This window comes from Camarhynchus parvulus, chromosome 1, assembly GCF_901933205.1.
Source record: "Camarhynchus parvulus chromosome 1, STF_HiC, whole genome shotgun sequence".
NCBI lineage: Eukaryota > Metazoa > Chordata > Aves > Passeriformes > Thraupidae > Camarhynchus > Camarhynchus parvulus.
The window spans coordinates 62526208-62539597 of NC_044571.1; the positions used below are offsets into that span (position 1 = coordinate 62526208).

Consider the following 13390-nt stretch of genomic DNA (forward strand, 5'->3'; position numbering starts at 1 on the left):
AGAAGGCTAGCAAGGAAAGGGAATGGAATGATAATAAAATCTTGTGACTGCTCACAGCCTCGACATAGGTGGCTGTCATTGGTCATCAAGTAAAAACAATTTCACATGCTGGGCAAACAATTCTCCAAATCACATTCTAAAGCAGCAAAACATGGAGAAGCTAAAGCTTCTCAGGAGAAAAAATTCTAACAAAAGGATTTTTCATAAAATATGTCTGTGACACCCTTCTGATGAGGTAAAGAAATGATGTATTTAAGCCCTCACTGCAGCACATGTGGAATGCTCATGTGTTGGCTTTGACACGTAGCACAAGTTCAGTTCATAAATCAAGTATTATTGGCAGGTAAAACTTGCCTGTAAGCCCTGCTGCTGCAGCTCTTCTAGTACAGCAGTGGAATTAAAGCTGGGTTCAGACACATCTCCTTGGTTCTGTAGGCCCTCTTGCAGCAGGGCAGAGGCAGTCTTCTAGTGTCACGACCATCTTTCAAATTTGTTGTGCTAACTCAATGAAAATTTCAAAGTAGTGCAAAACAAGGTCATTCTCCAGACAAGAATAAAACACAGCAATCCAGAATTTTCTTCTTTAGATTGGCCTCTCTCTGCTCTGAGAGTGACCATGAGAATTAACCTCGTAACAGAGCTCCCTCAGCCTTCTCTGGGAACTGCCTGACCTTGTCCTCCATTAATTCTGATGACTGACCAGGTCTTTGTGGTCCCAGTCTCATCGAGCCATTAAAGAAGCAGGCAGGGATGACACAAGAAGCTGTTATTGGAAAAACTTACTTTATCATGCTGCTTTTCTGCCAGTGCAGCTCACATTACTGTTATGTCTACTTTGTTAGTGTTATAAATACTAGACTTCTAAAACATTCTATTCCCAGAACAAATTGAATTTGGTAAAAGATTGATTGAAAAGCAAACTAGACGTGTTTTATCCTCTTCTGCAGTAGCAAATTAAAGAAAAAAAGGGAATGCATTAATTCATATCTCTCAGATGTTGATTGTAGTGTGTTTTAGGAAAAACATAGTTTTCTGCCATTGATTTCTGTTTAAAATGTGCTAGAGAGAGTCAACATCTTTATATGGACAGAACATGTCTAATATTTTTTGCCTTGGTTATTTCTCTTTCTTCTAATAGATATTTTTTAACTTTTGTTCTATCTTATTTAATGCATTCTGAGATGTAAGTTCATAAAGTACTATATTCATTGTAAAGTGTTCGGTTACATTCTCCTTTTCCTGTTTGATTTCCCAGTATATTCAGATCAGTTAATCTTCCCTTGTATCTTCTTTAATCTTCTCCTTTATTCCTTTTTTTGACTACACTGCAATCTCCACACTGCAAACTCAGCCTGACTGTAGGAAGGTTCTGGAGACATTTTGTTTGAAATATCAGTGCTTCAGCTGCATACTGAAGTCATCTAATTTTAGGTGTCTAAATGTGTGTTTCTATATGTGGCCTTGGATCTAAGCTCCCATTGAAACTAGTGAAGATTTAGTCACTAGGTATAGTGCACTCAGTGCTTTTCAGCTGACATCAGTTTGCACTCAATAGCTCTCCAGGCTCCACTGTCTGTACCAAGTAGGTCTCCACTTGCTATAATGGGAGTTTGAAGTCCTAACTTGCACACAGACATATAATTTTAGATACCTAAATGAGATGTCTCCATTTTGTAACTAAAGCCTGGCTATTATAAGCTGAAATAAATAAGGCTACATCCTGAAAGTGCCTCATTTAGGTGTGTTGATTCACAGTTGTACCCTCAGTGAATGTCTTTGTCCTCAAGCACCTGAACTCTTTGAACTCATCCATTTCCATGAGCATCTCACATCACATTTTACAAGGATGGCACTGGTTCTTGGAGGTGCATGTTGGGAATGAATTTACAGCCCTACATTGCAGCTGGAGAATGCCCCTAAAACTTGGTTTTCATTACTCTAGTCAGACATGTCTAGCCCCCAAGGCTGTGAAGTATTAACTCAAGCTGCTGAGATTCAGGTGCTGTTATTGCCTCAGTGTGGAATCAGCCTTGTATGAACCATGTTAGGCTTGACAGGTTTGTGTCTAGCAATATTAGGATATTCTCAGGGCACTGCAATCACTTAATCTGATTTCTTCTTTGACTATGCTGTTGATGGGAAAGAAATAGCGCTATATTACTTGCTTTATGGGGGGGAAAGAAGGGGAAAAAACTGGTAGGATCTGTTCTTGTACAAGTAAGTAGAAGTAGCTAGTAGTTTTATCTGAGTAGAAAGTTTGTCTAATGTAAGCAGTTTGAATTAAATAAAAAAAAATAGAGCTGTGGGTATTTTACTTAGTATTTTCACTTAATGTACAAACATTTAGCATAACTTAAACGGATAGCTTAAACTTGTCTTTATCTTAATTGGATGCAATCTGATTAACTAAAATAATAAAGATTCATGGAAATTGCTAACATTAAAGAGTGGAAGAAGTTCCTTAATTTAATTGGAAGAAGTTCCTTAATTTCATTATCTGATTATTTAAAAACAAATGGTGCTTTTATTTTGTAGGAGCTCAAACAGTGTTTATAAATGGACTTTGTACTGGGTTTCCTGAAAATGGAAAGGCTAGAACTTTGTGCATAAAGGACTTTTGCTGGATTCTCTTTCACAACTATATACGGTACAAATATAGGCTGGTGTGTCATCTCTTGGAAAATGCTGTGCATTGTTAGATGAGACCTCAGGAGAGTTCCTTATAGTTCCACCCTGTGCAATTCAAGTTGTATTGTTGAATTCTTGAACTATAGTTGTAGCTGTTAAACTATTCAGACTTCTATCACAGAATTACTGTTAGTAAGAAATAGCTTTGAATTGAGTTTGGTTTACTCTTGCCCACTTGTAGTCATGGCTGTCTTATCTTGTGCCACTGCCGCTGTCAGGCCCTTGATAGTTGTGAAGGGTTGCAGACACACTGGGAAGGAAAACAGTCTTCATAGTTGTGGAGCAGCTCTCATGACCATTGTTTTTCCAGAATTCCTCAAAACAAAGCCAGTTCCTCATACATGCCCAGTCTGTCATAACCATGCCAACAAGCTTACAAGCTGGCATTGCTCTGCCTCGGTGCTTTCTCTGATGCCAAAAGTTGTTGGGTACCCAGGAGGTTAGTCTCCCTTGCCTTCATTTTCACCTGTGCAAGGTTAACGTGTTGTTTGTTCTTGCAAGAATGTAATATCTAACTAAATGCTGCAGCTTTGAATCCAAGGATTTTTAACTCTGTTCTTGGTTTTGCTTTTTTGTTTTGTTTTGTAGTAATAGATGAATCAGCAGCACATGGCTTGATAGATGTGGCTGTGCGTGTGTTATTAATAGTAAATTAATAGCTGTCTTTTTTTGACTGTCTGTGAAATGACTGAGGTTTTGTCAGCTTGCATGACTTACATGATCATGTCACTCTTCTTCAACTTGATTTAAAATCATGGTAATATAAATTCCCCTTGTTCCTTTTGCAGACATGCAGCAATCTGTTTTACATCTAAAGCAGTTTATTATCCAAATGAGGGAAAGGAAGAAGAGACAGAAGATAACAAAGGTCATTACATATAGGCTAGCTGTGTGCAAATATAAACAGCTCCTGTGTAATGTGAGTTAAAGACTGGTTACAAGTTCAGCCACTTAAAGCCATTAAAAAACAGTGTAATCATAAGAGGTTTCAAAGTTGGAAGGGCCAAATTTACTGGAAGTGAATACAACTATCCACACTGCTGTTCTTGTTTCTTTATGCCAGAGAGAAGCTCTTTCTCACACTACAGAGGGCTTTCAAGTTGTCCCAGAAAAAATCAATTGTCTAGGGCAGGTGCTCTAGGACATCATTCAAAGAGCTTGAAATTTTTTCAAATGACTGTATAGCATCCAGTAATTGGTAGATGGGTCTCAGGTTAATGGTACTGGAGCTTCTAGAAAAGCTTATGACACCTTTCTTCCCTTTTAATTAATCAGCTGTTCAGTGAGGATGTGGTTTATCTCCTTTGCTTGTTCTCCATTTGTTTTTCCAGTAGACCATTTCTCAATGGTTCCACTTACCCTTTTGCTTTGATGCTCTATATATGGGCCATTTTCATAAATACTGTGTATAATGTGCTTCCTTTGGATGATCTTTACAGTTCAGAGGTTGGATGGATGTGCCTTTCAAGGCAGCTGAAGAAAGAGCTGCAGTAAGAACTATAAATGCCAAATCAGTAGTAAATATTATTGCTCATTAATTCTTAAAAGGAGTTAATATACAGAGAATGGTCAGCCTTTCTTTTCTTCTCTGTTTTGCCAACAAGTTGTCTCTGGAAAGATAGCATTTACGTGAAGTATTATTGTATTGCATCCTCAGCTGCTTTAGACTTGAAGAGTTTGTACTCTGAAAGGCACCACTCTGTGGACAGAGTTAAACTCTTTTGGTTTATGCAGCCAAGAGACATCTCAGTAAAGCTCTTAAGCAGCAGACAGATTTGGAAAATTATATGACACATACTTCAGTATGTATTTATTCTTTTCATTATGCTTTCCATATGCTTCGTATTTTGTTTCTTGTTTTCTGATCAGGCAAAGATTTTGGATCAGATTCTGTTAGATGTACCAAAAAAAAAAAAAGACACATTGACTCTTACCTAGATTTAAAATTCAGTCAAATCTGAAATCTTCTCTGACTTTTTACTCTTATTTTTCAAGTGATAGCACATACAAATAAAGCTTGCAGACAGATCCTTGGGGTGCCTAAATAAAGCCCAAGGTGAATTTGGGAATTTGAGAAGCTAAGTTGTGTTTTTCCGAAAGAGAATTTTTTTCTGAATTGGGGTCAAAAGCAGAGTGACTATCTCCCATTAGAGTTTGACACTGCTGGTGGTGCAGTTTTGAGGAGCATCTGGTGGTTATGCAATGCATTAATGAATGAAAATATTTAGTAAGTTACAAGCGCAGTCTAAACAACTGGAACCAGTTAAAGTTCTTCCAACGTGAATGAGTTTTAAAAATCACCTGCTAAGAGAGCCTAAAAATAAGAGTGAATATCAAGAAATATTGATCAGAGGTGCAGAGGACTGGCTAGTGGGAGACTAACTTCCATTAATTTCCCTCATTTGTACTACAAAAGGATACAAGAGCACTGTCAAACAGGAGGGTTTTGAGATTAATTATTGATGGTTTGATCACTTTTTCACTTGTGGCCTATGTGTGTTAGTGCATTTTTATACAGGCTGTAAATCTGACATGATATGTATGTAGCATTTTCAATAAAATTTTTGTAAAAGATACTGTTATATGCTTACTACACCCTTTTAATGCCTATGAAAAGGGAAATTGCTTGAACAGGAGGAAAATGTACTTGGAAATACCCTATCTTTTCTTTTAATTGCAGCTATATACACTTCAAAGTTTCCTTGCATCACTTTCCAGCAAAGATATGACACATAGTAGATTGTTATTATGCCCACACAGCTTTCTTTGTTCATCCTCTGTCAGGTCTTTCAAATGCCATACAGAGCACTGATTTCTCTACAATAGCTTTCCAATTGTGCATTATGTTCATAGAATTTCAGTGTGTCGTCATTTTTTTTTTCGTTACTGAGCCTTGTCCTCTCAACTGAAGAACAGATCCATTATTTTTTATGGGAAAGAATCTAGTCTCATGTTGGTGACAGTAGTTAAACAGAAGGGTATTGGGTTTGGATTTCTTTTCAGAAGCACATAAATGTATGTTGCTGGATCATCTTCTTGTATGGTGTTACTGTGCTGCTGGGTCTGGGCAAGTAGTACAGTAAACATTTCTGTGCAGCTTCAGAGAGCTGGAAAAAAGGTCTGAGGTGCCTGGGAACATTCCACAGAGAAAAAGAGGCTTAATGTTGGGCAAGGTTACATCTATTTAGGATGTAGTTTTGGTGGATATGAGGGCCAGTGGGAAGCAGACAGGACTAGAAAATGCAGGTGTAACAAATTGCAAGTATGTAATGGAAGCTTGAGGCCAGATACCTGCATGTGCCTGTTCCCTTGAAAGCATAGCACAGAATGTTTTTGATCACTATTTCCACAGAACTTTAGCAGACTCAGTATAACTTTCTTTTTTTTTTGGTAATGGTTCTAAATTGTGCATGAAATAGGAAAGGATTGAATGCTAAATCATGATGCACAGCCAGCCTAGGATGTAAATATATTCCTCCTTAATCACTCAGTAATCAATGCACTCAGGTGTCTTTCAGCTAACAAGACATTCTAGAAATACTTGGTGTTTCAGCAAAGCTGATCATCCAGACAGCTCTATGGCACAGGGGATCTGTATTCCAGAAGTGGTAAAAGATTAACAAGAACATGCAGTAGTTGTCCAAAGGAGTGTTGTTTGAAGGGTACCCTGAACTGGTTGAAACGCAGTTATATACTATGCAAGGTTGTGCATAAGATTAATAAATTATGGATTGGGATCTCACTTGAAACTTGATAAGGAGGAAAAAGAAGTAGGCAAGCTATCTATTTGACTCACAAGATAAATATTATCTCCAGTATAATATATTTGTAAATCTTAATGTGATCATAAAATGCATCAGGACAGTCATCGTTAGTATAGCTAGGGATGTTTACAGGATTCTGCTGAGATTTCAACTGTAATTTGATAACTCATGTTTACAAAAGATGAAATTAAGCTGGCTCCAGGTGTCGTGAATACAAAGTGTTAGGATATTCAGGAGAAAATATAAAAAGAAAGTAGAAGAGCTTGGTTTGCTGGGCTAAAAAATGACTTGGCTAGAAAACAGCAGGGATTTAAAAAAATAATTAATGCCAGAGCTAGTCTAGAGTCCAGTTGGCTATCAAGTGGCTGTGAAATACTTTTATATAATTACAAGAAACTTGGCTACATAGGAGAGTGGTGCTCTAGAAGAGCAGTCCAGTAGGGAGACATATGGATAAAAGAACTGCTTTGCTATTGGTTTTCATGCTTCTACATAGAATCCATTCATGATGGATCTTGATGTATGATAACGGAGGAGAGGAATGAAATTGCAATTGCAGGTGAATAGACTTGATTCATGAAGTGTTTTTCAGGCCTTGAGCCCTCATGGTTCAACAACAGAAAATTTTCATCTCCTGCATCCAGACAATAGTGAAGCAATAAAAAGATTTCTGCACAAAGGGCACATTTACTTTGCAGCTATTTAGCAATTTTCTTGTCTCAGCTCCTTCATGGAGGGATATATTGATCCATACATAATGTATGGTAAGGAACTCCACTGTATGCATGTGTCGTTTTTCCTTTCTTCTGGTTTGGAATGACAACCATTATATGCCTGAGCCAAGTTAGTTGTTTCATCCCTGGCCTCTTGTTTGGCACAGGTAAGTAGATTCGTTACACAGTTCTTTCTGGCTCCAGGTTCATTTTGGATGCCAAAGCAGTGGGTGTGTTACTTTCCAAAACGTATTTGGTTACAAAGCAAATGGAATTTGAAGAGAACACTGCAGTGGTATAGGCTTGTCTTTGTTTCTGCTTTGTTTCCAGCTTACTGCTTTCCCAGATACTTTCTTTCTGGTAATGCATGTTTATTAACATTGCTGAAAGCTTTTTATCAAGAGAAGCCTTTGCTATAGATGCTCCTAGTATTTGAGCTCACATACTTCCCATATGTGTAACTTGCTTGAGATTTGTAGAAAATAATGTCTTGTTTAAGTGATTTGTAAAGAGTTCATTGTGGAGAATCAAGGAGTCTGTCACATAAAATACCAAAAAGATCAAATTTTAAACTTCAAATTCCAAAACAAGTTTAAAACATAGAGATTTTAAAGTCTTTATTAGTTAGATTGCAGACCCTGAAAACCATTTTCGCATTGCTTTGAGCGGTAAATTGTGAGATTTGCAGTGCAAATTGGCTGATAGTGTTAAGGGATTTGTCAATAGTAGAAGCATTTCACTGCAGAAGAGGCTGCAGATGTTTGCAGCAAGCATGGCACCTTTCTGTGTTGCCAAGTCTGACTGACAATATCATGTCAGTCAGACTTAGCTTTTTTTAATGTGTATCCTGGTTTGGGGTTAATTAATTTGGGATCAAATTTCTGCAAAGCTTTTTGGACATGAAAATTCTTGTATGTGGACCTCAAGTCATTAGCAGAACCAGAAATCTTAATCTAAATGTTTAAGTACTTAGGTCAGTTGTACAATGATAACAGTCTTCAAGATCAGTAGTTTTTCAGTCAAACTTTTATTTCCACTGTCTTCAGAGCATCCCCTATTGTATTTGCATTTATAGGCTTGTTACTAGTGAAAAGACAGAGAAAAATATGTCTGTGAGAAGAATTGTGATTGCAAGGGGTCATGTTTAAGATGCTTGGATTCCACCTTAGTTGTAACTTAGATTTAGCTGCAAAAGTCTCAGATGCAGCCCAGGTCACCCACTAAATAATGATTTAATCCTAGCAAGCATGCTGAATCCATTGCTTCTCCTGTTTTGACTGTGGAATTCCCTACATGCCTCTAATGCTACAAAACATGAGGCTGCAGGGGACAGTCAGGAGACAGACATCAAAGGCAGAGACAGTATAGAAACAGTATATAAATGATGCCTTTCTGTCTCTCCAAAAAGAAAGGCTGCTTGTCTACTTGGGTTGTATTAAGTTTATTCTGAAATGCAAACATATCATCAGCAGGAAATTGTTTAAAGCACTTGCCCACAACCGAAAACAAATCTGAGCTCTGCAAGTACCACAGAATCTAAACCTGTAGCTCCCTGATTCCAGCAGTGTTCCTTAGCCATGAGGCTCTGGGAAGTTCTGAGCTGGCCTTTTCTTGTGTTGTCTTTTTGAGGTGGGCATCTTGCCCTCAAAAAAAAAAAGATTCTAGAGCAAAAATACATCGGAAAGCAAGCTGTCTTTTTCTGTTGGTGTAATGGGGATTCCTCTATAATTTAAGTGAAGTCCTGGGTTCTTCTTCCGGTTTTAAAGGCTGGCTCTGAATTTTCTACTTAGAAGCTCTTGGATTAAATGAGTTAAGTGTGTTCCATTCCAGTTTCTAGCGGTCCCTCTCCAGCAGCAGTGACCCAGGTTATTTCTTCATTTGGTGTTCATAACACTCTCCTAAAGAGGAGCAAGCTGTGGTGAATGTGCAGAAGCAGAGACTTGTCCTCTGGAGGCAGTCAGTGAATCAGGCTGCTGAAACCAAGTGTTTGCTTTAGATGCTGCAAAGTGTAAGGTGTATGACATCAGATGTTTTCAATTTGGTCTTAAATCTCTCTTTTGCCACATGATTCTGTATCATTTGCCTGGGTCTTGTTCCCTACAGTTTGTGGCATGACAGAATGATTTCTCATCACAAATGTCATCTTTTGAAGTGTCAGCTTCATGGATTGTTTTGTCCACTCATGATTTGAAACAAAACTGTGTAATAAAGTGTTACTTCAAAATCTATTTCATGGTTAAGAAACCTACATCTAAACATTTGTTTGTGGAACTGCAGTGTTTCCAGAAACTTTGTTGGTGAACTCAGGTAAACACCTCACATGGAGACATAAAAATAATTGTATGCAGTGAGTGTGAAGAGAGGTAGGCCTGTACGATCAAACTCTTTCCACTGCTTAGTATTGTTACAAATAATCTTTTTATCTGATCAGAACAGCAGACTCACCTAATTTAAGAACCACATCTGAGAGTAAAATTTCAGTGACAGCTGTTGGGTGGGAGGGATTTTATAAATCAGCAGTTGACATTAACTTTTTACCTTACACTGAGAAAAAGATTTAGCCCTGGTTTTGCACCCTTGAACTCTAGTGGTAGAGCCAATGCCTTTCTAGATTTACCTATTTTTCCCTCTTCTGCTAAATTATGTAGAATCCAGGATTATGGGATTTCTGGAAAGCTGAAATACCCACATCCTACTAACTTTGTTTTATGTCTTCTAGTTGGAATGATAACTCCCAAACTGGTCTATTTAAAGAAAGATGTGTTTTGTATTTATTTTACATAATAGGACGATTTCAGCTGCTGATAATAATAATAACTTTTGTTCTGCTGTGGTTTTATTTTAAATGGGCAATATGAATCTGCATTGTTTCCATTTATATAATTAGATTGAAACCTAGACAACCCAAAGGCTTTCAAATGAAAGTACTTGTTATTAGTAGATTCCAGAGGCTCAGAGTAGTATGCCTTTAGAGATGTCTGCCTTGATAGAAATAAAAATTTGAGTTGGGCACTGAATTTCTTCTTGACAGCCTTTTCTGATATGACTTTTTGCTGTGTTTTCTCACACTGTATATGATGTATTAATCCCAGTTTGCACAAACACATGGGGTTTTTTTGTTTTATATCCATGGACTTTTCTCTCTTGTCCATAATTTTAAAATACCTTACCTTAGAATCTGGTAAAATTGTTCCAGCATTAATATGAATGCTGTTGATTTTCTTAATCAATACATTAGATTTGTATAAGTAATATTCAGTAAGTTATATCCAAGTTATTTTATGTATATGTGTGTGTATATATATACACATAGATGTGTGTGTGTGTGTGCGCACACAATAATTTCGGAAGGAGTAATGTTAAGACATTTGCACATAGGAAAGGAGACTTCTTTGGGTGCCAGCTGAGACAGCAGAATGTGCCAGATAATTCCGCATTCTAGTTTCAAGCCAGTGTAGTCAGGTAAGTAAATAAAATACCTCATCAGTGTAAAAAGTTGAATACCAGGATGATAAAGGCTTTTACAAGTAATTATACTATGCAATACTATTCTTGGCACAATCAGGCAGGCAGAGGGAGGAAGTTGAAGTTAATGCTTGTTCCTTCCAAGATCTGTCTCCTCTGGATCAACACAGTCTTCTGAGGAAGACACTGTCTACACATCAAGAACTGCCAACTGTTGAGACTCATTTGTGCTTTTCACTCTTAACCACAAGCAGCTGTCAGTAGCAGTGCTTAACTTTTTAACTTCCTGGTCTGCAGTGCTATATGGGGGAAAAAAACCAAACCCACCTGATTAGAAAAACACCAATTCTAGTGGTAACAACTGTTAGAGGATTAAATTGTAGATTATTCTGAATGTTGTGCATCAAGTGCAACATGATTAAGCAGCATGTACAAATACTAAATTTTAGTCTGAAAAAGTTACAGATCTGTACTGCTCAGCATCAGTGCTAGGAAATTAGGCTCTCCTTGAAGAAAAAGCTAAGCTGTATGCAGTGCAGTTAGATTAAAATGAGTGCAGATTATTTTTCCTGCTAAGAATAATAACATTTTTATCAAAGCCTCTCTGTATGGTATATCACATTTGACTCCCTCTGAAATGCAGCGATTTATGGTTCACCCAATATTTAAATTGGAACTCTTTCAGGGAGTGAACAATTTTTTGACGTAACTCTTCCATATAGTTACTAAATCATTGTCCTAAGCTGGCAGAATAAACAGAGTAATTTAACAGCCTGAGCTGCACAGTACAAAGTGTGTGTTGTATTTCCACATTAGCATCTTTGAATCAATGTTACTTTTTTTTAGTGAAGTAGAATTCGTCACTGTGGCTCACAGTTGCTTCAGAAAGTAGGTATAAAAAGTCTTATTATTGTAGTATCTCAGACGACTACAATCATTCTTCCGTACATTCCCAAGTGTAACTTTGTCTTATGAAGTTTGTGCTATTCAAGGCATGGACTTGGAGTCTTTTTTAAATTACAAAATTGCATCATGGTCATTGTTTAGAAACAGGTGAAATAAAAGCACTTTTAACATTTGAACATAGAAACCATTGTCGCCTTTTTCCTTTGAAAGTATATCAGGCCATTATAGAAGAAAACTGATAGCTGCATTAGTGATAAAGTGCTATAGGAACCTGTCATCTCTGCACTTTACCTGAGAAGGGATTTTCTTGTGAATATGTATGTGTGGTTTCATGGGAAAGATCAGGATCTCATTAGGATGTAATCTTTAGAAATACTCTAGTTAGGCTTCATAGCTTTCTGCTCTTTTATCCATTATTCCAAAGTCTCTGTAAAAGAAACTGATGCTCCCCCCTCCCCGCACTTTTGAAAGGAACTATGATAATGTTTTACCTTCCGTTTTTCCTTTTGTTTGCCAGCCTGCTGTCTACTGATAGGTTTCCTTTTTTTTTCCTAGTCAGTTAATACATTTCAATTGATGTTGAGGCTTTGTCAGCTGCTGTTCCCCAGCCTTGATGGCAAAAGTAGACAGATGGATGGGGGAAGGGAAAGGATTGTTTTGTCAGGATGAATTTAGAGCATAAGGGATACGTTAAATTGAGAGCACTGCCAGCTGAAGTCTTCTGATCACCTGTGTCCTTGCAGCAATCCCAGTTCCTTCTTGTGCTTCTTCTCCAGTTTAGGCCAAACAGTAAGTTCTGCACTTGCTTTCTTGTTTTCTTATTACTTGCTTTTATTATGTTGCACCTAGTATGTGTAAAGATGTTGAGGTTAACTTAAAGTATTAATTTGGAAGTATTTTCCAGACACGGCTTACAAGGCAAATGTAGACCAATTGGTGGTCGTTGTTATTGCTGGGTTTTCTAATTAGTTGTAGTTGTTGGGAACCCAAAATAAAACTTTGAAGTCTTATTCCTTATGTAAAAGATAGAGTGGTGCAACTGTTTGTGGCATCTGGGACTATTGATTTACTGCAGCCCATCAGTGTTAGAGGGGTGTGCTGCTACGTCAGCTGGCGCTCTATTGTTTCTGCTGCTGTGGCCTTTGTGTTTGATCCTGTCAGTGCTTGCGTCAGTGATGCATATCATCGTCTGTGTGATGTCAAAGTGTGGGTGTTCGGTTATAGAGCCATAGTTAACCTAATGTGCTGCAGTAAATCCTGAATGCTATTTCCTCCTGGGGATAGCAGTGATTCATCACCGTTCACATTAGACTAATGCTAAGTATAGCAGTGTTCATGAGCCGCAGTATCCACACAGATTACTATCAAAGTCATTGGAGCTCTCCAAACGCTGGGCCGGAAAGTGTTTGTTTGCAACCAGATCTCTTTGTGCACCCCCTTTCTTAAGTGTAAACTGATTAGCAGGTCAGCTCAAGGAAAATCCTCTGGAAGGAATGGGCCTAAGTAATTCTTTAGCACTTAATTATGCTCATTAACGTAAAAGCTTTCAGCTAAATGACTGGGATCACGGCAGGCAGTGACAGTCGGTAGATTACAGTACACAGCGGAGCAGGGACCCCGCGGGCTGGCGGGGGCGCTGGCTCTTGAAGCGGCGGCTCGGGCAGGGCGGGGCGCAGGGCGCGGAGAGGCCGCGGGGCGGAGCGGAGCGGAGCGGGCCCGGCCGCGCACCTGAGGGAGCCGCCCTGCCCCGCCCCGCCCCGCCCCGCCCGCTGCCGCGGCGCGCCGGGAGCAGCCGCCCGCCCGGCCCGGCCCGGCCCGAAATGAGCGGTAAGGACTCCCGCCTGCCCGGTTCGG

The 13390-nt window shown here is 38.6% G+C and overlaps 1 protein-coding gene across 7 annotated transcripts in view; it reads left to right on the forward strand.

Moving 5' to 3' along the window:
• FNDC3A (fibronectin type III domain containing 3A) overlaps nt 1-13390 on the forward strand; it is a 110415-nt gene that overhangs the window by 43274 nt on the left and 53751 nt on the right. The window contains exon 1 of one of the 7 annotated variants that reach the window (XM_030962955.1): nt 12086-12325. The exons of 5 other annotated variants lie outside the window; for them this stretch is intronic. Coding sequence is in view for 1 of the 2 variants with exons in the window: in XM_030962947.1 (XP_030818807.1) it covers nt 13357-13363 (7 nt within the window). In the remaining variant the exon portion in view is untranslated. Of the gene's footprint in view, nt 1-12085; nt 12326-13310; nt 13364-13390 lie in introns of those variants that run through there. One more of the 7 variants, XM_030962947.1, reaches the window with a different exon arrangement.